We start from the raw sequence: 25,737 nt of genomic DNA, 5'->3' as shown, positions 1-25,737 counted from the left end.
CAGTAAAGAGGCTATATACAGTAGAGAAGCTATATACAGTAGAGAGGCTATATACAGTAGAGAGGCTATATACAGTAGAGAGTCTATATACAGTAGAGAAGCTATATACAGTAGAGAGGCTATAGACAGTAGAGAAGCTATATACAGTAGAGAAGCTATATACAGTAGAGAGGCTATATACAGTAGAGAGACTGTATACAGTAGAGTGGCTATATACAGTAGAGAGGCTATATACAGTATAGAGGCTATATACAGTAGAGAGGCTATATACAGTAGAGAGGCTACATACAATAGAGAGGCTATATACAGTAGAGAGGCTATAGACAGTAGAGGGGCTATATACAGTAGAGAGGCTATATACAGTAGAGAGGCTATATACAGTAGAGAGGCTATATACAGTAGAGAGGCTATATACAGTAGCGAGGCTATATAGTCAGTGATTGAGAGGCTATTTTTTTTTTTTTTTAAACCATTTAACTACCGTTAAGTTATGGTCAGGCTGATTGAGGTAGTATGTACATGTAGATATTATTAAAGTGACTATGCATTATTGATGAACAGAGAATAGCAGTAGCATAAAAGAGGGGATGGTGGGTGGTGGGACACAATGCAGATATCCCGGTTAGCCAAAGTGCGGGAGCACTGGTTGGTCAGCCCAACTGAGGTAGTATGTAAATTAATGTATAGTTAAAGTGACTATGCATATATGATAAACAGAGAGTAGCAGCAGCGTAAAAGAGGGGTTTGGGGGGGGCACTCAATGCAAATAGTCTGGGTAGCCATTTGATTACCTGTTCAGGAGTCTTATGGCTTGGGGGTAAAAACTGTTGAGAAGCCTTTTTGCCCTAGACTTGGCACTCCGGTACCGCTTGCCGGAGTAGAGAGAACAGTCTATGACTGGGGTGGCTGGGGTCTTTGGCACTTTTTAGGGCCTTCCTCTGACACCGCCTGGTGTAGAGGACCTGGATGGCAGGCAGATTTGCCCCAGTGATGAACTGGGCCGTACACACTACCCCCTGTAGGGCTTTGCGGCCGGAGGCCGTGCAATTGCCGTACCAGTCAGGATGCTCTCGATGTTGCAGCTTTAGAACCTTTTGAGGATAGTTGAGTTCAACCATTGGGATACAAATTCTCGTGACAAGGGCATAGTAGGATTTCTTGTAAGCTTCCGGGTTAGAGTCCCGCACCTTGAAAGCGGCAGCTCTACCCTTTAGCTCTGTCACGACTTCCACCGAAGGTGACTCCTCTCCCTGATCGGGTGGCGCTCGGCAGTCGTCGTCGCCGGTCTACTAGCTGCCACCGATCCCTTTACTTTTTCGTTCGGTTTTGTCTGTCTTATCGTTCACCTGGGTCTAGTTTAGGTTATTAGTGGGGTATTTAATCTCGCCCTACCCTTTTGGTTTTGTGCGGGTTTGTTCGTGTAGCTGTCATTTTGTTTGGGTTGCGTTTTGGTTGTTCTGTTGAACAGGTGTTTTTTTCAGTTTTGTGGCTACTGTTGTGGTCCTGTTCCTGTTCTTTGGACTTGTAAATAAACACCCTTTCTTGCATTTGCTCACTCCTGGGCCTGACTCCACACCCACCTCTCCTAGGGAGAACCTGACAAGCTCAGTGCGAATGTTTCCTGTAATCCATGGCTTCTGGTTGGGGTATGTACGTACAGTCACTGTGGGGATGATGTCCTCGGTACAATTATTGATAAAGCCCGTGACTGATGTGGTGTACTCCTCAATGCCATCGGAAGAATCCCGGAACATGTTCCAGTCTGTGATAGCAAAACAGTACTGTAGTTTAGCATCTGCTTCATCTGACCACTTTTTTATAGACCGAGTCACTGGTGCTTCCTGCTTTAATATTTGCTTGTAAGCAGGAATCAGGAGGATAGAGTTGTGGTCGGATTTACCAAATGGAGGGCGAGGGAGAGCTTTGTACGCGTCTCTGTGTGTGGTGATCAGGTGATCTAGAATTGTTTTACCTCTGGTTGCACATTTAACATGTTGATAGAGATTTGGTAGAACTGATTTAAGTTTCCCTGCATTAAAGTCTCCGGCCACTAGGAGCGCCACCTCCGGGTGAGTGGTTTCCTGTTTGCTTATTTTCTTATACAGCTGTCTGAGTGCGGTCTTAGTACCAGCATATGTCTGTGGTGGTGAATAAACAGCCACAAAAAGTATAGCTGAAAACTCTCTAGGAAGGTAGTGTGGCCTGCAATTTAGCACAATATACTCTACTTCAGGCGAGCAAAATCTAGAGACTTCCTTAGATTTCGTGCACCAGCTGTTGTTACAAATATGCCTCTTTACTGGAGTGTGCTGTTCTATCTTGTCGTATATTCCGCTAGCTGAAAATCCATGTCATCATTCAGCCACGATTCCGAGAAACATAGGATATAGCCGTTTTTGATGTCCCATTGGTAGGATATTCGTGATCGTACCTCGTCTAATTTATTGTCCAATGATTGCACGTTGGCGAGTGGTATTGGCGGTAAAGGCAGCTTTCCCACTCGCCTTCTCCGGGTCCTCACGAGGCATCCGGCTCTTTGTCCTCTGTACCTGCTTTGCTTCCTTTTGCAAATAACGGGGATGTCGGCCCTGTTGGGTGTTTGGAGAATGTCCTGTGCGTCCTGCTTGTTGTAGAAAAAAATCTTTGTCTAATCCGAGGTGAGTGATCGCCGTCTTGATTTCCAGAAGCTCTATTATGCCGTAAGATACGTTTGTAAAAACATTACGTACAAAATAAGTTACAAATAACGCGAAAAACCCCTCACATAATAGTACAATTGGTTGCGCGCCCGTCAAACTGCTGCCATTTCTTCCTGCGACATTTTAAATGATATGTTTTGGGACTTATGTTTCCCTCCAGTTTCCCTATAGCACCCTTCCTCTCTCAGGGTCTCAGGGAGGGTTCATCTCCCTGGATACCATGGACACCATGTCTGTCAGCCCCACAGGGTCAATAGGTCATATAGACTCAGACATAGCAGCTACACCTTCCTTTGATGCCAACTAATTAGTGAGGGGAAAAGCCTTCCCACAAAACCAGTGTGAACCATGCATCACTGGAACATCTGCATGTCTGCATGTTCAAAAGTGTTCAAATTCTCCTCTCTCCGACTTCTTAGTCTCTGTTCACACTTTATGCGGCGTCATCTAGTATGGAAAGGAGCCAACAATGGCTCTCCTGACTGAAGAGTGAATTTGGCAAAAGCCCCCTGGTCTCCAATGTGGCTTTCGGCTTCGTCCTGATAGGCTTGAAGAAGCTAGAGATCGAGTGTCCCTGCGACCCCCAAATGGATTGGACTGTTTTCCTCCACCTTCTTTCCTGATTCCTGCCATCATGGTCTTTATGCTGATGCTAGTCATCCAGGACTGCAGGTAAGACCTGGGCAGCGGCCCAAGGACGGTGTCCATCTCCAGGCTGGTTCCCCTCCATCGTCTGACTGATCCGGCTCTTCCTGGATGGACAGTACTTGACTGACTGGAGCGGCAGGTTTGTGATTGTTGACAAGGCAGCTCCTCAGAAGTGGGTTGAGCCTCTGCCATGACGACAGCATGCTGCAGGGGCTCATCTCAATAATTATTTGTGGAGTCTCAGGTGAGAAAATACACTGAGGTCAGTTTCCTAGACCCAGATTAAGCCTTGTCCTCAACTAAAATAAACTGAGGTCAGTTTCCTAGACCCAGATTAAGCCTTGTCCTCAACTAAAAGACACTGAGGTCAGTTTCCTAGACCCAGATTAAGCCTTGTCCTCAACTAAAATACACTGAGGTCAGTTTCCTAGACCCAGACTAAGCCTTGTCCTCAACTAAAAGACACTTTCAATTTAGAAATGCCATTGAGATATACATATTTTTTAAAATCAAGAACAAGGCTTAATCTGAGTCTGGGAAACCGGCTCCTGGTTGTTATCATTGATGTCTGCGGCATTAAGCAAAGAAAGTACCAGGAAAATAGAAAACTATGTAATGTCATATACAAAACAAAGTGTTCATGATCAAAAGTGTATACTGTAAATGCTTATCCTCCATGACCCTTGACCTTAGTACAAATGGGGTGGCAGTTAGCAGCCTGACAGCTGGAGTTTTTTTTCCGCTTCAAACCCCAAGTCCGACAGGATACGTCTCCTGCCATTGTGCCCTCGAGCAATGCACTTGTGCACTGCTCCCTTAATATTTCTCCAGGTTTACTGCACCATGGCTGAGCCTCTGGGTGTGCGGCTTGTTTTTCCTGGGAGAGTTGAGTTGTAAGTCAAATAAACACATGTCCGTTCTGCACAAGATTCTATCTTGTGGAGGAGTCTCCTTCTTCAAGGTTATTAGTATTCCTCTGCTGATCTTCATCTGTCTCGTAGTGTACGTGATCAGAGGGAGCTGCCAGCAGGAAGAGGAACTGCCAGCAGGAAGAGGAACTGCCAGCAGGAAGAGGAACTGCCAGCAGGAAGAGGAACTGCAGGAAGTCAACAACACTTTATGAGATGCATGAGATGACATCACTTCAACAACGTCATTCCTTTAACACTTGTGTGTGTATAAGGTAGTTGTTGTGAAATTGTTAGATTGCTTGTTAGATATTACTGCACGGTCGGAACTAGAAGCACAAGCATTTCGCTACACTCGCATTAACATCTGCTAACCATGTACATGTGACCAATTAAATTTGATTTGATCATTATGCCAACACCTGTCTTGTGAAGCTATGTGGAGAGATTATGCATAATGTTACATTGTATAATGTGTCCTCTCCAAGGAGACAGTACATTATATAATGTGTCCTCTCCAAGGAGACAGTACATTGTATAATGTGTCCTCTCCAAGGAGACAGTACATTATATAATGTGTCCTCTCCAAGGAGACAGTACATTATATAATGTGTCCTCTCCAAGGAGACAGTACATTGTATAATGTGTCCTCTCCAAGGAGACAGTACATTGTATAATGTGTCCTCTCCAAGGAGACAGTACATTGTATAATGTGTCCTCTCCAAGGAGACAGTACATTGTATAATGTGTCCTCTCCAAGGAGAAAGTACATTGTATAATGTTTCCTTTCCAAATCCCTCAAGACTTCAAATCTCTTTCCATTGACATTTGAAAAGTACAACAGCTGCTGGTACCTCCCTCTCCAACCAAGGTGTATGAACAGAGGTACGCACTTACAAATGTACTCTTGTCACTGTCAAAATGTTACATCAAGTTTGTATGTAAGGTATAGCAACCAATAAAACAAACGTTACAAGCTTTGTTTGATCGGATCAGGCTTTATTGACATCATTAGCATAGCTGTCATTTATAAATAGGAACATTTACAAACATTGGTACAAATGATGTGTTGATTCCAATAAGTGATGTCTTGCCATGTACCTCTCTTTGCCAAACAGCAGATGGCCTCACACACCGTCTGCCCTGGTACACCTACTGAGACCCAGCAGGGGCTGCGGACACAGACAGGATAGCAGACAGAAAATATCAGTTGATGACTCTAAGCATTTGTGACCTTCTTATGCAGTGCTTATGTGCTACTTATAACACATGTTATGAAACCCTTAAAAAAGTTGCAATCCGAGATTCAGCAAACCAAAAAACTGAGGGTTGCCAGGTGTGTGTAATGATTGTTGCCAGGTGTGGGTAATGATGGGTTGCCAGGTGTGGTGTAATGATGGGTTGCCAGGTGTGCGTAATGATGGGTTGCCAGGTGTGCGTAATGCTGGGTTGCCAGGTGTACGTAAGGATAGGTTGCCAAGTGTGCGTAATGATGGGTTGCCAGGTGTACGTAATGAGGGTTGCCAGGTGTGCATAATATGGGTTGCCAGGCGTGCATAATGATGGGTTGCCAGGTGTGCATAATGATGGGAACTATGTGTGTGTAATGATGGGTTGCCAGGTGTACGTAATGAGGGTTGCCAGGTGAACATAATATGGGTTGCCAGGCGTGCGTAATGATGGGTTGCCAGGTGTGCATAAGGATGGGAACTATGTGTGTGTAATGATGGGTTGCCAGGTGTACGTAATGATGGGTTGCCAGGTGCACGTAATGACGGGTTGCCAGGTGTGCGTAAAGATGGGTTGCCAGGTGTACGTAATGATGGGTTGCCAGGTGTGCATAATGATGGGAACTATGTGTGTGTAACGACGGGTTGCCAGGTGTGCGTAATGATTGGTTGCCAGGTGTATGTAAAGATGGGTTGCCAGGGCCAGTTGTTAGTAAACCGGCGACGTCGACCGTCGGAGCGGGAGTAAACGTGACAGACAGGCTCCAAGGATCTCCCATTCTTTGTAGCACTGAATAGTTCCATCATCGTCCTTCTTCTGATCCATCTGATCCATCAGAGGGTGTGGAGAGATCTTATACATTGCTTTCCCAACCTTAGCTACTGGACTGACCCCGACCTTGGCTACTGGACCGACCCATACCCTGGTTACTGGACTGACCCGTAACCTGGTTGCTGGACCGACCACAAACTTAGCTACTGGACCGACCCCGACCCTGGTTATTTCTTACATTGTTACCCCAGGAAATCTTGAGTCTTATTACATACAACTGGGAACAACTATTGGATATACCATCAATACAACAAGGAATACGACTTTCCCGAAGCGGATCCTTTGTTCAGACCATCACCCAGGGCAATGGATCTAATTCCAGAAGCCGATCCAAAACAACAGGCCGCAGATGGGCCAGACAAAGCAGCCTCCTGGTCAGACTCCGTAGACGTTCACATCGCCCACCGCTCCCTAGTATACTACTTGCCAAGAAAATTCGAGCAAGGGTTGCCTTCCAAAGAGATATTAGCGATTGTAATATTCTCTGTTTCACAGAAACATGGCACTCTCGGGACATGTAGTCGGAATCGGTTCAGCCACCGGGCTTCTCCATGCATCGCGCTGACAAAGATGAACACCTCTCGGGGAAGAGGAAGGGCGGGGGTGTATGCTTCATGATTAACGACTCATGGTGTAATCATAACATACAGGAACTCAAGTCCTTCTGCTCACCCAAACTAGAATTCCTTACAATCAAATGCCAGCCATTTTACCTACCAAGATCATTCTCATCAGTTATAGTCACAGCTGTTTACAGTCCCCCTCAAGCAGACAAGGCGGCCCTAAAGGAACTTCACTGGACTTTATGTAAACAGGAAATCATACATTGGGGCAAAAAAGTATTTAGTCAGCCAACAATTGTGCAAGTTCTCCCATTTAAAAAGATGAGAGAGGCCTGTAATTTTCATCATAGGTAAACAGACAAAATGAAAAAAAAAATCCAGAAAATCACATTGTAGGATTTTTAATTAATTTATTTGCAAATTATGGTGGAAAATAAGTATTTGGTCACCTACAAACAAGCAAGATTTCTGGCTCTCACAGACCTGTAACTTCTTCTTTAAGAGGCTCCTCTGTCCTCCACTCGTTAGCTGTATTAATGGCACCTGTTGGAAGAATGGAGGAATCTCAACCTCGCCCTGTGCAAATGGGTCCAGTACTTTCTGACAGGCCGCCCCCAGGTGGTGAAGGTAGGAAACAACATCTCCACTTCGCTGACCCTCAACACTCAACACCCTCCTGTACTGCCTGCCTGGCCATGCACGCCTCTAACTCAATCATCAAGTTTTGCAGATGACACAACAGTAGTGGGCTTGATTACCAACAATGAAGAGACAGCCTACAGGTAGGAAGGCAACTAAGCAAGTCAGCTAAGAACAAATTCTTATTTTCAATGACGGCCTACAAACAGTGGGTTAACTGCCTTGTTCAGGGGCAGAACGACAGGTTTGTACCCTGTCAGCTTGGGGATTTGAACTTGCAACCTTTCGGTTACTAGCCCAACGCTCTAACCACTAGGCCACCCTAGTGGTTAGCCCTACCCTGCCACCCCACCACATGGAGTGACGTGTCAGGAAAACAACCTCTCACTTAGAGTCAACAAAACAAAGACAGTGTGGTGAAGAAGGCACAACAGCACCTCTTCAACCTCTGGAGGCTGAAGAAATTTGGCTTGTCACCCAAAACCCTGACAAACTTTTACAGATGCATAATCGAGAGCATCCTGTCAGGATGTATCACAGCCTGATTCGGTAACCCTAAATCGCAAGGCTCTCCTACCTGCCCTCCATGACACCTACAGCACCCGATGTCACAGGAAGGCCTAAAAGATCATCAAGGACAACAACGACCCGAGCCACTGCCTGTTCACACCGCTCCAATCCAGAAGGCGAGGTCAGTACAGCTGCGTCAAAGCTGGGACCGAGAACAGCTTCTATCTCAAGGCCATCAAACTGCTAAACAGCAATCATTAACTCAGAGAGGCTGCTGCCTACACTGAGACCCAATCACTGGCCACATTAACATATGGATGACTAGTCACTTTATACATTGCCACTTTAAATAAGTCCACTTAAATGTTGTTTAAATATCTTACATTACTCATATATGCATATACTGTATTTTATACCATCTATTGCACCTTGCCCATGCCGCTCGACCCTCGCTGATCCATATATTTATATGTACATATTCTCATTCAACGCTTTTAGATTTGTGTGTATTAGGTAGTTGTTGGGGAGTTGTTGTTAGATTACTTGTTAGATATTACTACAGTCGGAACTAGAAGCACAAGCATTTCGCTACACTCGCATTAGCATCTGCTAACCATGTGTTTGTGACCAAATCAAATTTGATTTATAGTATTACTGATTCTACAATGTTGGGTAAAAAAATAAATGGATTGTCCATTACCTCTGCAGCAGCCATATGATTACAATGATCCTGATCCCATTTACTGGAGACAGAATTTCGGGCCAATCGTAAATGGACATGATAAAGTCATCGTGATCTCTTCCTCCGTCTCCTGAGTATACTGCATAGATTATTTAAATCCATACCCATTTAAAAAACACATTTGAATGACAAAGATATCACATACCCTAAAACAATGTTTTATTGATCAAATGTAAATGTTATTGATAAATTGCTGATTGAGCAATGACAAGATAATATTTTAATATTCACATCTCAAAACACATTATCATTCACTTTTCACTTTGTTCCTGCAAAACACCTTACGCCAAACACATCTTACGACTGCCAGGGAAACCAGCGTTACAAGCAACACACACGCCAGCAAAGTCGCTATCACATCAACCGAGTGGTATACTATCCAGGACATCTTATAGGACTCTGTCCTCAGGTGACGAGCTCCTTTATGTCTCATAACAAACTCGATCCAGAACACTGCCTTGTCCAGTGGTTTAATGGGTTGGTCTCTGTGCAGTCTGGACAACCTCTGCATGTTCTCCCTGTAGGACGGTTCATGCAGCACAGCCTTCAAAGCCTCCAGGAACACATTTCTGTCCATTGTGACGATATCCACCGTGTTAGCTGCCCCCCTCTCCTTCAACTTGGACAGGTTGTCAGACTGGTCGAAGGCGAGAGGGAGGCCGACTACCGGGACGCCATGGTAGATGGCCTCCTGGACACCGTTGGTTCCTCCATGGGCTACGAAGGCCCGGGTCTTGGGGTGTCCTAGGAGATCGTTCTGGGGAAGCCAGTCCACCAGTAGGGTGTTGTTACCCAGGGTAGAGGGTCTCTGTCCAGTATACCTGAGAATCACAAGAGAACCACAGTGGATATACATGGAAATCTGACACTTTTGTTTTTAAGTCTAGGCCCAGATAAAGTCCTGGACTAAAAGCATGCTCAATGGGAGAATAACATTTGAAATAGTTTTTTAGTCCAGGACCAGGCCTTATTGTTTTTGGAAAACTGGCTCAATTTTTACTCATAATTTGTCCAATCAATTAATTAAAGGATCTATCCATCCATCCTTACCTCCAGATGACCTTCTGAGGCAGCTGAGCGAAGGCGGCAGCGATTTCATCTGCGATATCTTCAGGAAGCTCTGCCACCAAAGTCCCCAGAGTCATCATGACAACCCCATGCTCGCTGGAACTCTGAACAAACTTCTCCAGGTCCTGTGGAAGAGGCTTGGAGGACTTACATTGGAATCCACCAATGTAGACCATATTCGGCATGGTGGGTTTCGGAAATTCAAAGACAAAATCGCTTCTCATGAGCCAGATATCTGCTTCCTGGAAGAATGCGTCGTAATCGACGTCAGGGCCAAAGTAACGCTGGACTATCGGTTTGTAGTTGGGTTCTGTGATAGATGTCAATGTGTAAGTCCCGAGTATGTAAGCAAAGACGTTGGTGACTCTCTGAAGGAAGGTCATCTTGTCTGTCAACTCTGTGGCTGTGTATGGGACGTAAGAGAGAGGCGACGGGGCGATGACCAAATGAGCTTCACCTTGAATGGTCCATCTGACATTGTAAACCAGAGGAAGGTGGAGGACGCGGGCTAAGATCGTCCCTCCACCAATCCCAGGATCTGTCAGAACCAAATCAAACTTAGCATCCTGGAGAGACTGGATCAAATTTCTGTCTTCAAGGACACGAGTGGTCATTTCAGCCATGTTCTTGTGGAACTCGAAAAAAGTCTCCTTCATTGATGACTGAAGCTTGAGTTCGGTCCAAAAACTTTTCCCCTGCTCCCTTTGAATCTTCAGATGTTTACTTAATATAAATTCACCAAAGAAGTTTTCATCGAAGCCACCAGTGTTGGGGATGGTAATGGTGGTGTAGTGGGGGGAATTCTCCTTGATGTACCAGCTGTTTGACGCTCGCACCACTGTGATGTCATGGCCTTTGGAATGCAACTCTTCGATGATGACTCTCATGTTGACCCAGTGGCTTCCATCCATTGGGTAGATTAATATTTTACCGCCATGGACAATATTGGACAGGGTGAAGAGCAATACGACCAATGAGATAAGGGTTGGTTGATACATCCTTCTGTCCATGGTGAAACCTTAATTAGATACAAGGAAGTAGATGTCAAACAATCAATCACAATAATTAACTAGCCGTCAGCTATAGTTTTTAGCACATTCTGTAACATCTGACAATTGTATAGGAATCAGAGAATTGAATTGTCTCTCTGGCCCTTTTTATAAAGTTGTGAAATGGGTTGGTATTCAACAAATCTACTAGGGAACCTAGCTAATGTATACTGTCATACCAATCCAATAGGGTCATATTCAGATGGACTCATAGTTGCACAAGATTATATCTGGTACATCTGAATCAGACCTGGGTTCAAAAATGATTTGATATAATTTTCAAATAGCTGTGATTGAGTTTTGCTGTGACAATGGGACCAGTAGAAACGTACAAAAAGTACAAACCTGGCATTCCAGGCACTGGAATGATTTAAGTATTAAGCAAACGCTTACATTTTTTTAAAGATTTCAAATGGTGGTTGAACCCAGGTCTGATCTGGGAGAGGTTTTATGGTTATGCATCTCATTGTTCAATGAGAATATTCTGACTGGTCGTCATTGTAAATAAGAATGTGTTCTTAACTGACTTGCCTAGTTACATAAAAAAAAAGTAAAGCCTTCTAGTCCCAGATCTATTTGTACAGTCTTGACAAGTCTGTTTGTTTGGTGTGACAATCACCATACAGTCTTAGAAAAAAAAGGTGATATCCAGAACCTAAAAGGGTTCTTTGGCTGTTCCCATAGAAGAACCCTTTGAAGAACCACTTTAGGTTCCAGGTAAAAACCCTTTTGGGTTCCATGTTGAACCCTTTTCCCCAGAGGTTCAGAAACTGTCTCAGGGAAGCTCATCTGCGTGCTTGTCATCCTCACCAGGGTCATGACCTGATGGCAGTTCGGGAGAAGTGTGCTCTTAACGGATGAATCCCGGGTTCAACTGTATGGGCGAGCAGTTTGCTGATGTCAACATTGTGAACAGAGAGCCCCATGGTGAAGTGGGGTTATGGTATGGGCAGGCATAAGCTACGGACAACAAACATAATTCCATTTTATCTATGGCAATTTTGAATGCACAGAGATACCTTGAAGAGATTGAGACTCATTGTCGCGCAATTCATCCTCCGCCATCATCTCATGTTTCAGCATGATAATGCACTGCCCCATGTCACAAGAATCTGTACACAATTCCTGGAAGCTGAAAATGGCCCAGTTCTTCCATGGCCGACATACTCACCAGACATAATGACTGGCTTTCTGATCCATGCCCCTAACTTTATTTTAAGGTACAGTATCTGTGACCAACATATGCATATCTGTATTCCCAGCCATGTGAAATCCATAGATTTATATTGCAATTGACTGATTTCCTTATATGAACTGTAACTCAGTAAAATCTTTTGAAATGCATGTTGCGTTTATATTTTTGTTTAGTGTGAAATTCCTATTGAAAATAAATGAAGTGAAACTGTTAATTCAGGTTACTTTCAGAATGGAATCAACACCAATCCTGGTTACAGGACTGACCCCAATCCTGGTTACTGGACTGACCCCAATCCTGGTTACAGGACTGACCCCAATCCTAGTTACAGGGCTGACCCCAATCCCGGTTACTGGACTGACCCCAATCCTGGTTACTGGACTGACCCCAATCCTGGTTACTGGACTGACCCCAATCCTGGTTACTCGACTGACCCCAATTCTAGATACAGGACTGACCCCAATCCCGGTTACAGGAATGACCCCAATTGTGGTTACTGGACTGACCCCAATCCTGGTTACAGGAATGACCCCAATCCTGGTTACTGGACTGACCCCAATCCTGGTTACTTGACTGACCCCAATCCTGGTTACTGGACTGGCCCCAATCCTAGTTACTTGACTGACCCCAATCCTGGTTACTGGACTGACCCCAATCCTAGTTACTGGGTTGACCCCAATCCTGATTACAGGACTGACCCCAATACTGGTTACTGGACTGACCCCAATCCTAGTTACGGGGCTGACCCCAATCCTGGTTACTGGACTGACCCCAATGCTGGTTACTGGGCTGACCACAATTCTGGTTACTGGACTGACCCCAATGCTGGTTACTGGACTGACCCCAATCCTGGTTACTGGACTGACCCCAATCCTGGTTACTGGACTGACCCCAATCCTGGTTACGGAGCTGACCCCAAGCCTGGTTACGGGGCTGACCCCAAGCCTGGTTACTGGACTGACCCCAATGCTGGTTACTGGACTGACCCCAATCCTGGTTACTGGACTGACCCCAATCCTGGTTACTGGACTGACCCCAATGCTGGTTACTGGACTGACCCCAATGCTGGTTACTGGACTGACCCCAATGCTGGTTACTGGACTGACACCAATCCCGGTTACAGGAATGACCCCAATCCCGGTTACAGGAATGACCCCAATCCTGGTTACAGGACTGACCCCAATCCTGGTTACAGGACTGACCCCAATCCTGGTTACAGGACTGACCCCAATCCTGGTTACAGGACTGACCCCAATCCTGGTTACAGGACTGACCCCAATGCTGGTTACAGGACTGACCCCAATGCTGGTTACAGGACTGACCCCAATGCTGGTTACTGGACTGACCCCAATGCTGGTTACTGGACTGACCCCAATGCTGGTTACTGGACTGACCCTGGTTACTGGACTGACCCCAATCCTGGTTACAGGAATGACCCCAAACCCGGTTACAGGAATGACCCCAATCGTGGTTACTGGACTGACCCCAATCCTGGTTACAGGAATGACCCCAATCCCGGTTACAGGAATGACCCCAATCGTGGTTACTGGACTGACCCCAATCCTGGTTACAGGAATGACCCCAATCCTGGTTACTGGACTGACCCCAATCCTGGTTACTTGACTGACCCCAATCCTGGTTACTGGACCTACCCCAATCCTGATTACAGGACTGACCCCAATACTGGTTACTGGACTGACCCCAATCCTGGTTACAGGAATGACCCCAATCCTGGTTACTGGACTGACCCCAATCCTGGTTACTTGACTGTCCCCAATCCAGGTTACTGGACTGACCCCAATCCTAGTTACTTGACTGACCCCAATCCTGGTTACTGGACTGACCCCAATCCTAGTTACTGGGTTGACCCCAATCCTGATTACAGGACTGACCCCAATACTGGTTACTGGACTGACCCAATCCTAGTTACGGGGCTGACCCCAATCCTGGTTACTGGACTGACCCCAATGCTGGTTACTGGGCTGACCACAATTCTGGTTACTGGACTGACCCCAATGCTGGTTACTGGACTGACCCCAATCCTGGTTACTGGACTGACCCCAATCCTGGCTACTGGACTGACCCCAATCCTGGTTACTGGACTGACCCCAATCCTGGTTACGAGGCTGACCCCAAGCCTGGTTACTGGACTGACCCCAATGCTGGTTACTGGACTGACCCCAATCCTGGTTACTGGACTGACCCCAATCCTGGTTACTGGACTGACCCCAATGCTGGTTACTGGACTGACCCCAATGCTGGTTACTGGACTGACCCCAATGCTGGTTACTGGACTGACACCAATGGTTACAGGAATGACCCCAATCCCGGTTACAGGAATGACCCCAATCCTGGTTACAGGACTGAATACAGGACCCCTGGTTACAGGAACCCCCTGGTTACAGGACTGACCCCAATGCTGGTTACAGGACTGACCCCAATGCTGGTTACAGGACTGACCCCAATGCTGGTTACTGGACTGACCCCCTGGTTACTGGATCAATGCTGGTTACAGGAATGACCCCAATCCCGGTTACAGGAATGACCCCAATCGTTGGTTACTGGACTGACCCCAATCCTGGTTACAGGAATGACCCCAATCCTGGTTACTGGACTGACCCCAATCCTGGTTAGTTGACTGACCCCAATCCTGGTTACTGGACTGACCCCAATCCTGGTTACTGGGCTGACCCCAATCCTGATTACAGGACTGACCCCAATACTGGTTACTGGACTGACCCCAATCCTAGTTACGGGGCTGACCCCAATCCTGGTTACTGGACTGACCCCAATGCTGGTTACTGGGCTGACCACAATTCTGGTTACTGGACTGACCCCAATGCTGGTTACTGGACTGACCCCAATGCTGGTTACTGGACTGACCCTGGTTACTGGACTGACCCCAATCCTGGTTACTGGACTGACCCCAATCCTGGTTACAGGACTGACCCCAATCCTGGTTACAGGAATGACCCCAATCGTGGTTACTGGACTGACCCCAATCCTGGTTACAGGAATGACCCCAATCCTGGTTACTGGACTGACCCCAATCCTGGTTACTTGACTGACCCCAATCCTGGTTACTTGACTGACCCCAATCCTGGTTACTGGACTGACCCCAATCCTAGTTACTGGGCTGACCCCAATGCTGGTTACTGGACTGACCCCAATGCTGGTTACTGGACTGACCCCAATGCTGGTTACTGGACTGACACCAATCCCGGTTACAGGAATGACCCCAATCCCGGTTACAGGAATGACCCCAATCCTGGTTACAGGACTGACCCCAATCCTGGTTACAGGACTAACCCCAATCCTGGTTACAGGACTGACCCCAATCCTGGTTACAGGACTGACCCCAATGCTGGTTACAGGACTGACCCCAATGCTGGTTACAGGACTGACCCCAATGCTGGTTACTGGACTGACCCCAATGCTGGTTACTGGACTGACCCCAATGCTGGTTACTGGACTGACCCTGGTTACTGGACTGACCCCAATCCTGGTTACAGGAATGACCCCAAACCCGGTTACAGGAATGACCCCAATCGTGGTTACTGGACTGACCCCAATCCTGGTTACAGGAATGACCCCAATCCCGGTTACAGGAATGACCCCAATCGTGGTTACTGGACTGACCCCAATCCTGGTTACAGGAATGACCCCAATCCTGGTTACTGGACTGACCCCAATCCTGGTTACTTGACTGACCCCAATCCTGGTTACTGGACTGACCCCAATCCTGGTTACTGGGCTGACCCCAATCCTGATTACAGGACTGACCCCAATACTGGTTACTGGACTGACCCCAATCCTAGTTACGGGGCTGACCCCAATCCTGGTTACTGGACTGACCCCAATGCTGGTTACTGGGCTGACCACAATTCTGGTTACTGGACTGACCCCAATGCTGGTTACTGGACTGACCCCAATGCTGGTTACTGGACTGACCCCAATGCTGGTTCTTTCTTTGTAGCACTGAATAGTTCCATCATCGTCCTTCTTCTGATCCATCTGATCCATCAGAGGGTGTGGAGAGATCTCATACATTGCTTTCCCCAACCTTAGCTACTGGACTGACCCCGACCTTGGCTACTGGACCGACCCATACCCTGGTTACTGGACTGACCCGTAATCTGGTTGCTGGACCGACCACAAACTTAGCTACTGGACAGACCCCAACCCTGGTTATATCTTACATTGTTACCCCAGGAAATATTAAGTCTTATTACATACAGCCGGGAACAACTAATGGATATACCATCATATATCATCATTACGACCAGGAATACGACTTTCCCGAAGCGGATCCTTTGTTCAAACCATCACCCAGGGCAATGGATCTAATTCCAGAAGCCGATCCAAAACAACAGGCCGCAGATGGGGCAGACAAAGCAGCCTCCTGGTCAGACTCCGTAGACGTTCACATCGCCCACCGCTCCCGAGTATACTATTTGCCAACGTCCAGTCTCTTGACAAGAAGGTAGACAAAATTTGCATTGTAATATTGTAATTGTAATATTCTCTGTTTCACAGAAACATGGCACTCTCGGGACAGGTAGCCGGAATCGGTTCAGCCACCGGGCTTCTCCATGCATCGCGCAGACAGAGGTGAACACCTCTTGGGGAAGAGTGTATGCTTCATGATTAACGACTCATGGTGTAATCATAACATACAGGAACTCAAGTCCTTCTGCTCACCCAAACTAGAATTCCTTACAATCAAATGCCGGCCATTTTACCTACCAAGAGAATTCTCGTCAGTTATAGTCACAGCTGTTTACATTCCCCCTCGAGCAGACAAGGCGGCCCTAAAGGAACTTCACTGGACTTTATGTAAACAGGAAATCATACATTGGGGCAAAAAAGTATTTAGTCAGCCAACAATTGTGCAAGTTCTCCCACTTAAAAAGATGAGAGAGGCCTGTAATTTTCATCATAGGTAAACAGACAAAATGAAAAAAAAAATCCAGAAAATCACATTGTAGGATTTTTAATGAATTTATTTGCAAATTATGGTGGAAAATAAGTATTTGGTCACCTACAAACAAGCAAGATTTCTGGCTCTCACAGACCTGTAACTTCTTCTTTAAGAGGCTCCTCTGTCCTCCACTCGTTACCTGTATTAATGGCACCTGTTGGAAGAATGGAGGAATCTCAACCTCGCCCTGTGCAAATGGGTCCTGTACTTTCTGACAGGCCGCCCCCAGGTGGTGAAGGTAGGAAACAACATCTCCACTTCGCTGACCCTCAACACTCAACACCCTCCTGTACTGCCTGCCTGGCCATGCACGCCTCTAACTCAATCATCAAGTTTTGCAGATGACACAACAGTAGTGGGCTTGATTACCAACAATGAAGAGACAGCCTACAGGTAGGAAGGCAACTAAGCAAGTCAGCTAAGAACAAATTCTTATTTTCAATGACGGCCTACAAACAGTGGGTTAACTGCCTTGTTCAGGGGCAGAACGACAGGTTTGTACCCTGTCAGCTTGGGGATTTGAACTTGCAACCTTTCGGTTACTAGCCCAACGCTCTAACCACTAGGCCACCCTAGTGGTTAGCCCTACCCTGCCGCCCCCACCACATGGAGTGACGTGTCAGGAAAACAACCTCTCACTTAGAGTCAACAAAACAAAGACAGTGTGGTGAAGAAGGCACAACAGCACCTCTTCAACCTCTGGAGGCTGAAGAAATTTGGCTTGTCACCCAAAACCCTGACAAACTTTTACAGATGCATAATCGAGAGCATCCTGTCAGGATGTATCACAGCCTGATACGGTAACTGCACCGCCCTAAACCGCAAGGCTCTCCAGAGGGTGATGAGGTCTGCACAACGTATCAACAGGGGCAAACTACCTGCCCTCCATGACACCTACAGCACCCGATGTCACAGGAAGGCCTAAAAGATCATCAAGGACAACAACGACCCGAGCCACTGCCTGTTCACACCGCTCCAATCCAGAAGGCGAGGTCAGTACAGCTGCGTCAAAGCTGGGACCGAGAACAGCTTCTATCTCAAGGCCATCAAACTGCTAAACAGCAATCATTAACTCAGAGAGGCTGCTGCCTACACTGAGACCCAATCACTGGCCATATTAACATATGGATGACTAGTCACTTTATACATTGCCACTTTAAATAAGTCCACTTAAATGTTGTTTAAATATCTTACATTACTCATATATGCATATACTGTATTTTATACCATATATTGCACCTTGCCCATGCCGCTCGGCCCTCGCTCATCCATATATTTATATGTACATATTCTCATTCAACCCTTTTAGATTTGTGTGTATTAGGTAGTTGTTGGGGAGTTGTTGTTAGATTACTTGTTAGATATTACTACAGTCGGAACTAGAAGCACAAGCATTTCGCTACACTCGCATTAGCATCTGCTAACCATGTGTTTGTGACCAAATCCAATTTGATTTATAGTATTACTGATTCTACAATGTTGGGTAAAAAAATAAATGGATTGTCCATTACCTCTGCAGCAGCCATATGATTACAATGATCCTGATCCTATTTACTGGTGACAGAATTTCGGGCCAATCATAAATGGACATGATAAAGTCATCGTGATCTCTTCCTCCGTCTCCTGAGTATACTGCATAGATTATTTAAATCCATACCCATTTAAAAAACACATTTGAATGACAAAGATATCACATACCCTAAAACAATGTTTTATTGATCAAATGTAAATGTTATTGATAAATTGCTGATTGAGCAATGATAAGATAATATTTTAATATTCACATCTCAAAACACATTATCATTCACTTTTCACTTTGTTCCTGCAGAACACCTTACGCCAAACACATCTTACGACTGCCAGGCAAACCAGCGTTACAAGCAACACACACGCCAGCAAAGTCGCTATCACATCAACCGAGTGGTATACTATCCAGGACATCTTATAGGACTCTGTCCTCAGGTGACGAGCTCCTTTATGTCTCATAACAAACTCGATCCAGAACACTGCCTTGTCCAGTGGTTTAATGGGTTGGTCTCTGTGCAGTCTGGACAACCTCTGCATGTTCTCCCTGTAGGACGGTTCATGCAGCACAGCCTTCAAAGCCTCCAGGAACACATTTCTGTCCATTGTGACGATATCCACCGTGTTAGCTGCCCCCCTCTCCTTCAACTTGGAGAGGTTGTCGGACTGGTCGAAGGCGAGAGGGAGGCCGACTACCGGGACGCCATGGTAGATGGCCTCCTGGACACCGTTGGTTCCTCCATGGGCTACGAAGGCCCGGGTCTTGGGGTGTCCTAGGAGATCGTTTTGGGGAAGCCAGTCCACCAGTAGGGTGTTGTTACCCAGGGTAGAGGGTCTCTGTCCAGTATACCTGAGAACCACAAGAGAACCACAGTGGATATACATGGAAATCTGACACTTTGTTTTTAAGTCTAGGCCCAGATAAAGTCCTGGACTAAAAGCATGCTCAATGGAGAATAACATTTGAAATAGTTTTTTAGTCCAGGACCAGGCCTTATTGTTTTTGGAAAACTGGCTCCATTTTTACTCATAATTTGTCCGATTAATTAATTAATTAAAGGATCTATCCATCAATCCATACCTCCAGATGACCTTCTGAGGCAGCTGAGCGAACGCGGCAGCGATTTCATCTGCGATATCTTCAGGAAGCTCTGCCACCAAAGTCCCCAGAGTCATCATGACAACCCCATGCTCGCTGGAACTCTGAACAAACTGCTCCAGGTCCTGTGGAAGAGGCTTGGAGGGCTTACACTGGAACCCACCAATGTAGACCATATTCGGCATGGTGGGTTTCGGAAATTCAAAGACAAAATCGCTTCTCATGAGCCAGATATCTGCTTCCTGGAAGAATGCGAAGTAATCAACGTCAGGACCAAAGTAACGCTGGACTATCGGTTTGTAGTTGGGTTCTGTGATAGATGCCAATGTGTAACTCCCGAGTATGTAAGCTAAGATGTTGGTGACTCTCTGGAGGAAGGTCATCTTGTCTGTCAACTCTGTGGGTGTGTATGGGACGTAAGAGAGAGGCGACGGGGCGATGACCAAATGAGCTTCACCTTGAATGGTCCATCTGACATTGTAAACCAGAGGAAGGTGGAGGACGCGGGCTAAGATCGTCCCTCCACCAATCCCAGGATCTGTCAGAACCAAATCAAACTTAGCATCCTGGAGAGACTGGATCAACTTTCTGTCTTCAAGGACACGAGTGATCATTTCAGCCATGTTCTTGTGGAACTCGAAAAAAGTCTCCTTCATTGATGACTGAAGCTTGAGTTCGGTCCAAAAACTTTTCCCCTGCTCCCTTTGAATCTTCAGATGTTTACTTAATATAAATTCACCAAAGAAGTTTTCATCGAAGCCACCAGTGTTGGGGATGGTAATGGTGGTGTAGTGGGGGGAATTCTCCTTGATGTACCAGCTGTTTGACGCTCGCACCACTGTGATGTCATGGCCTTTGGAATGCAACTCTTCGATGATGACTCTCATGTTGACCCAGTGGCTTCCATCCATTGGGTAGATTAATATTTTACCCCCATAGACAATATTGGACAGGGTGAAGAGCAATACGAACAATGAGATAAGGGTTGGTTGATAGATCCTTCCGTCCATAGTGAAACCTTAATTAGATACAAGGAAGTAGATGTCAAACAATCAATCACAATAATTAACTAGCCGTCAGCTATAGTTTTTAGCACATTCTGTAACATCTGACAATTGTATAGGAATCAGAGAATTGAATTGTCTCTCTGGCCCTTTTTATAAAGTTGTGAAATGGGATGGTATTCAACGAATCTACTAGGTAACCTAGCTAATGTATACTGTCATACCAATCCAATAGGGTCATATTCAGATGGACTCATAGTTGCACAAGATCATATCTGATACATCTGAATCAGACCTGCATTCCAGGTGTAACAGTATAACTTTAGTCCGTTCCCTCGCCCCTACCCGGGCTCGAACCAGGGACCCTCTGCACACATCAACAACAGTCACCCACAAAGCGTTGTTACCCATCGCTCCAAAAAAACAGCGGCGAACCACTACTTCAAGGTCTCAGAGCTGATTGAACCACTATTTAGCGCCGCTAACTAGCTAGCCATTTCACATCCGTTACACAGGCACTCCAAAAGCAAACGCTTAAATTATTTAAAAGATTTCAAATGGTGGTTGAACCCAGGTCTGATCTGGGAGAGGGTTTATGGTTATGCAACCTCATTGTTCAATCAGAATATTCTGACTGCTGCAGATCACATTAGGAAGCATAGCTGTGTTGCTACCATGCTATGTTGTCATGTGTTGCTACCATGGTGTGTTGTCATGTGTTGCTACCATGGTGTGTTGTTGTCTTAGGTCTCTCTTTATGTAGTGTTGTGGTGTCGCTCTTGTTGTGTTATGTCCTATATTATTAATCCCAGCCTCCATCCCCACAGGAGGCCTTTTGCCTTCTGGTAGGTCGTCATTGTAAATAAGAAGGTGTTCTTAACTGACTTGCCTAGTTACATTAAAAAAAAAAAAAAAATGAAAAGCCTTCTAGTCCCAGATCTATTTGTACAGTCTTGACAAGTCTGTTTGTTTGGTGTGACAATCACCATACAGTCTTAGGGGGAAAAAGGTGATATCTAGAACCTAAAAGGGTTCTTTGGCTGTTCCGATAGAAGAACCCTTTAGGTTCCAGGTAAAAACCTTTTTGGGTTCCATGTAGAACCCTTTCCACAGAGGGTCCAAAAAGGGTTCTCCTGTGGGGGCACCTGAAATACCCTATTGGAACCCTTTTTCTAAGTGTAGGAGTTGGCAAGGCAGCACAAACAGACCTGGAACCAGGCTAAGAAGTAACATCCATGGATAAACCCATATTGCTTACTACATCCTTAGAAATCCAGAACCGGTTTTGTGCAAACGTTCCACTTCTTGTGCTCCTTGTCATTGTTTGGCATGACAAGAAGTGGTATCTTAGCACAAAGAGACTAGATTTCTTCAGGTTACACAGATCACATATCCTTTTTCCAATTTGCTTTCCATCTTTGCATAATGAATTGCCTTTATGATGCAAATGGAATGCCCCCCTACACACACATAATAAGTACTTAAACAAGTCACATAATAAATTGCATGGACTCACTCTGTGTGCATTAATAGTGTTTTTTACATGATTTGTGAATGACCACCTCATCTCTGTACCACACACACAATTATCTGTAAGGTCCTGTAGTCGGGCAGTGAATTTCAAACACAGATTCAACAACAAAGACCAGGGAGGTTTTCCAATGTCTCATAAAGAAGGGCCCCTATTGGTAGATGGGTTATAAAAAAATATAACTTAAAAAAACAATCTTTTTTTTAAAAAGCTCACATTGAATATCACTTTGAGCATGGTGAAGTTATTAATTACATTTTGGATGGTGTATCAATACACCGTGTCACTACAAAGATACAGGCGCCCTTCCTAACTCAGTTGCCGGAGAGGAAGGAAACCACTCAGGGATTTCAACATGAGGCCAATGGTGACCATAAAACTGTTACAGTTTAATGGATGTGATAGGATAGAAAACTGAGGATGGGAAACTGAGGATGGATCAACAACATTGTAGTTACTCCACAATACAACCTAAATGACAGAATGAAAAGAAGGAAGCCTGCATAGAATAAACACATTCTAAAACATGCATCCTGTTTGCAACAAGGCACTAAAGTAAAACCACAAAAAATGTGGCTAAGAAATTAACTTTATGTCCTGAATACAAAGCGTTATGTTTGGGGCAAATCCAACACAACACATCACTGAGTACCACTCTTCATATTTTCAAGCATGGTGGTGGCTGCATCATGTTATGGGTATGCTTGTCATCGGCAAGGACTAGGGAGTTTTTAAGGATAAAAAGAAACAGAAAAGAACTAAGCACAGGCAGAATCCTAAAGGAAAACCTGGTTCAGTCAGCTTTCCAACAGACATTGGGAGACAAATTCCCCTTTCAGCAGGACAATAACCCAAAACACTAGACCAAATCTACACTAGACTCACAGCTGTAATCGCTGCAAAAGGTGCTTCTACAAAGTATTGACTCAGGGGTGTGAATACTTATGTAAATAAGTTATTTCTGTATTTCACTTTCAATAAATGTGCAAACATTTCAAAAAACATGTTCAGGCTGTAACACAGCAAAATGTGGAATAAGTCAAGGGGTATGAATACTTTCTGAAGGCACTGTAACTTACTAACTAACCACTAACTAACTACCAACAAACTATCTGAACGAATTAAACTAAATGTTTAAATAACCATTGTTAACGTAAAAAATAAAGCCTTTATAAACCCTTAATGTACAGTGTTCTCACTGATAGATTACCTACCAAAACCAGCCAAGTCCACAAGCAGCTTTAAAATCCAAATCAGTGTTAGTTTGTCCAACTGCCCAGACAACTACTTCAAATTCATTCACATCTCACTGAAAGGCAGTCCAGTAGGGTTGTGTCCTCTGATTGTTGGTATCAGACATGTGACATAAAGGTAAGTTAGGTTCCTCCTCACTACTACAACAGTGCCTTGTTAAACGCAAAACGACTTGGGGAGTCTGGAGGTTACACAATCGCTGTGTGACCAGTGGCAAATCGCACCATATTCCCTACCAAGTGGACTGTTTTTAACCATCGTCTAATACATTAGGTGTAACACTGCATTCCAGAACTTGTTTGAACTTTAGAAATGGTTTGTGTCCCAAATTGTACCCTTTTCCCTATATAGTGCACTACTTCTGACCAAGGCTCTGGTTAAAAGCTGTACACTATCTATATAGGGGAAAGGGTGCCATTTGGAACATAAACCATGTTCAAAGTTCAAACAAGTTCAAACAACCATTTTTTTGTGTTTTTTTGTTGTTGCATGAGACTCATACGCTTGCGCAAGTGAAAATGTTCAGTCCCACAATTTGCAACAAGCATGCATATATGCATATCGGCAGGGTAGCCTAGTGGTTAGAGCATTGGACTAGTAACCAAAATGTTGCAAGTACAAATCCCCGAGCTGACAAGGTACAAAATCTGTCGTTCTGCCCCTGAACAGGCAGTTAACCCACTGTTCCTAGGCTGTCATTGAAAATAAGAATTTGTTCTTAACTGACTTGCCTAGTAAAATAAAAGGTAAAATAAAATAAAAAATCAGTTCTATACATTAAGAAATGTCTCTCTTCGCCATTGGTAGCAATTGTAAGGTGGCAGATAGCCAAGCGGTTAGAGAGGCAAGCCAGCAACTGGAAACTTGCCTGTTCGAATCCAGGATCTGATGAGAAAAAAAAATAATCTGTCGCGTCTTGGGTTAAAAACGGAAGTAACATTTGGGTTCACCTTGTGTTGCAATTGACCAATAAAATAATCTTAATCTGTTAGATAACATAGCCAAGGGGCATTGCACGCACCATGTTAAACACATAGTTGAACTGGAACACAAGAGTAGTAGAGGAAAGATGAGTGCCCAGGAAAAATGATTAGGACACGTGACCATGACTGTGCAATGCCTTGTATTACCATATGACGGTCTCAATGACGCCTTAGAGAGGGTACAGAATGCAGTGCACACACTTTGCATTACTGTATACTTCATTGCAAATAGTGTAAGACAAGGATTGTGAAGGCGATACAAATAAAAAGTCTGAATAGTTGACCATTATTTAATAGTGAAAAGAGGGGCATTGTTAATAGTGAGTGACGCCTTAAAAAACAATAGTATAGTACGTCAACTCTCAAATTCTCTCTCTCTTTCTCTGATTAGCTATGAATCATTTTACTGTGTCTCATTCTCAATATTCACCCACAGAGGATACATTGATAGAAGAGATCTCTGAAGTCTACATGAAAATGGTTAAAAAGCAACAGAATTGAAGTTTTGGAATGGCCTAGTCAATGTCCAGACCCCCGTAATAATGGCGCCGAAGGGAATGGCTACCGTTTTACAGGCTCCAAACCAACTGTGCTATTTTATGTGTTTTTCCCACATTGTTTGTAACTTATTTTGTACACAATGTTGCTGCTACCGTCTCTTATGACCGAAAAGAGCTTCTGGACATCAGAACAGAGATTACTCACCTCAAACTAGACATTTCTTTAATGAGTCCGATGCAAAGGATATACTGCTTCTCCGAGACCAGGCCCAAATCCCCGTCATTCGCCTGAAGAAAAGACGGAAATACAGGGGGGCGTAGATCGGGGTGCCTTGTGAAAATTTGTCGGCAAGTGGCTAACCCGCCTCTACCACCCCTTCTATTAGCCAACGTGCAATCACTGGAAAATAAACTGCATGATCTCTGTTCGAGATTATCCTACCAACAGGACATTGAAAAATGTAGGATCTTATGTTTCACCGAGACACGGATAATATAGAGCTGGCTTGGTTTTCCGTGCATCGGCAGGACAGAACAGCTACGTCTGGTAAGACGAGGGCTGGGGGTATGTGTCTATTTGTCAATAAAAGCTGGTGAGTGATGTCTAATATTAAAGAAGTCTCGAGGTATTGCTGTAAACCACACTATCTACCAAGAGACTTCATCTATATTATTCTCAGCCATCCACTACCGACATACACAAATTACCTCGACTAACCTGTATCCCCGTACCGGTACCCTCTGCAGAAGAAGTGTAGAGCAACGCTCATGAGAGAATC

At 45.0% G+C, this 25,737-nt stretch overlaps 3 protein-coding genes across 5 annotated transcripts; 1 reads left to right on the top strand and 2 right to left on the bottom strand.

Moving 5' to 3' along the window:
- Positions 1–8,912: 8,912 nt before the first annotated feature.
- LOC121838783 (UDP-glucuronosyltransferase 2C1-like) lies at positions 8,913–24,421 on the bottom strand. 2 transcript variants are annotated; one of them, XM_042301880.1, is made up of 3 exons: positions 24,344–24,421; positions 9,821–10,856; positions 8,913–9,591 (listed from the first exon to the last, which is right to left on the bottom strand). In XM_042301880.1, exons 2-3 carry the CDS (start codon positions 10,846–10,848, stop codon positions 9,018–9,020), a joined length of 1,602 nt encoding a protein of 533 aa, XP_042157814.1. In that variant the 5' UTR covers positions 10,849–10,856; positions 24,344–24,421; the 3' UTR covers positions 8,913–9,017. The 2 variants fall into 2 exon arrangements, with proteins under 2 accessions (XP_042157814.1, XP_042157813.1); XM_042301879.1 differs by lacking the exon at positions 24,344–24,421 and adding an exon at positions 23,436–23,522.
- LOC121840034 (extensin-2-like) lies at positions 11,745–16,729 on the top strand. The gene is made up of 4 exons (XM_042301186.1): positions 11,745–11,763; positions 12,302–13,944; positions 14,717–16,111; positions 16,619–16,729. The coding sequence occupies exons 1-4, from the start codon at positions 11,745–11,747 to the stop codon at positions 16,727–16,729; spliced, it is 3,168 nt and encodes a 1,055-aa protein (XP_042157120.1).
- LOC112219052 (UDP-glucuronosyltransferase 2C1-like) lies at positions 18,754–24,420 on the bottom strand. 2 transcript variants are annotated; one of them, XM_042301878.1, is made up of 3 exons: positions 24,344–24,420; positions 19,669–20,704; positions 18,754–19,437 (listed from the first exon to the last, which is right to left on the bottom strand). In XM_042301878.1, exons 2-3 carry the CDS (start codon positions 20,694–20,696, stop codon positions 18,864–18,866), a joined length of 1,602 nt encoding a protein of 533 aa, XP_042157812.1. In that variant the 5' UTR covers positions 20,697–20,704; positions 24,344–24,420; the 3' UTR covers positions 18,754–18,863. The 2 variants fall into 2 exon arrangements, with proteins under 2 accessions (XP_042157812.1, XP_042157811.1); XM_042301877.1 differs by lacking the exon at positions 24,344–24,420 and adding an exon at positions 23,436–23,566.
- Positions 24,422–25,737: the final 1,316 nt, after the last annotated feature.

This window comes from Oncorhynchus tshawytscha, linkage group LG19 (genome assembly GCF_018296145.1).
Source record: "Oncorhynchus tshawytscha isolate Ot180627B linkage group LG19, Otsh_v2.0, whole genome shotgun sequence".
NCBI classification, from domain to species: domain Eukaryota; kingdom Metazoa; phylum Chordata; class Actinopteri; order Salmoniformes; family Salmonidae; genus Oncorhynchus; species Oncorhynchus tshawytscha.
Note: the sequence above shows the minus strand (reverse complement) of the source record. Positions and strands in the feature narration are given on the sequence as shown.

Excerpts from the sequence above, each read along its gene's own strand:
- LOC121838783 (XM_042301880.1), bottom strand. The coding sequence starts at position 10,848 with ATGGACAGAAGGATGTATCAACCAACCCTTATCTCATTGGTCGTATTG. Across the intron at positions 9,592-9,820 it reads CCTCAGAAGGTCATCTGGAG|GTATACTGGACAGAGACCCT; the intron begins GTAAGGATGGAT and ends TGTGATTCTCAG.
- LOC121840034 (XM_042301186.1), top strand. Across the intron at positions 13,945-14,716 it reads ACCCCAATCCTAGTTACTGG|TTGACTGACCCCAATCCTGG; the intron begins GTTGACCCCAAT and ends AATCCTGGTTAG. Across the intron at positions 16,112-16,618 it reads TCCATCTGATCCATCAGAGG|AAACATGGCACTCTCGGGAC; the intron begins GTGTGGAGAGAT and ends TCTGTTTCACAG.
- LOC112219052 (XM_042301878.1), bottom strand. The coding sequence starts at position 20,696 with ATGGACGGAAGGATCTATCAACCAACCCTTATCTCATTGTTCGTATTG. Across the intron at positions 19,438-19,668 it reads CCTCAGAAGGTCATCTGGAG|GTATACTGGACAGAGACCCT; the intron begins GTATGGATTGAT and ends TGTGGTTCTCAG.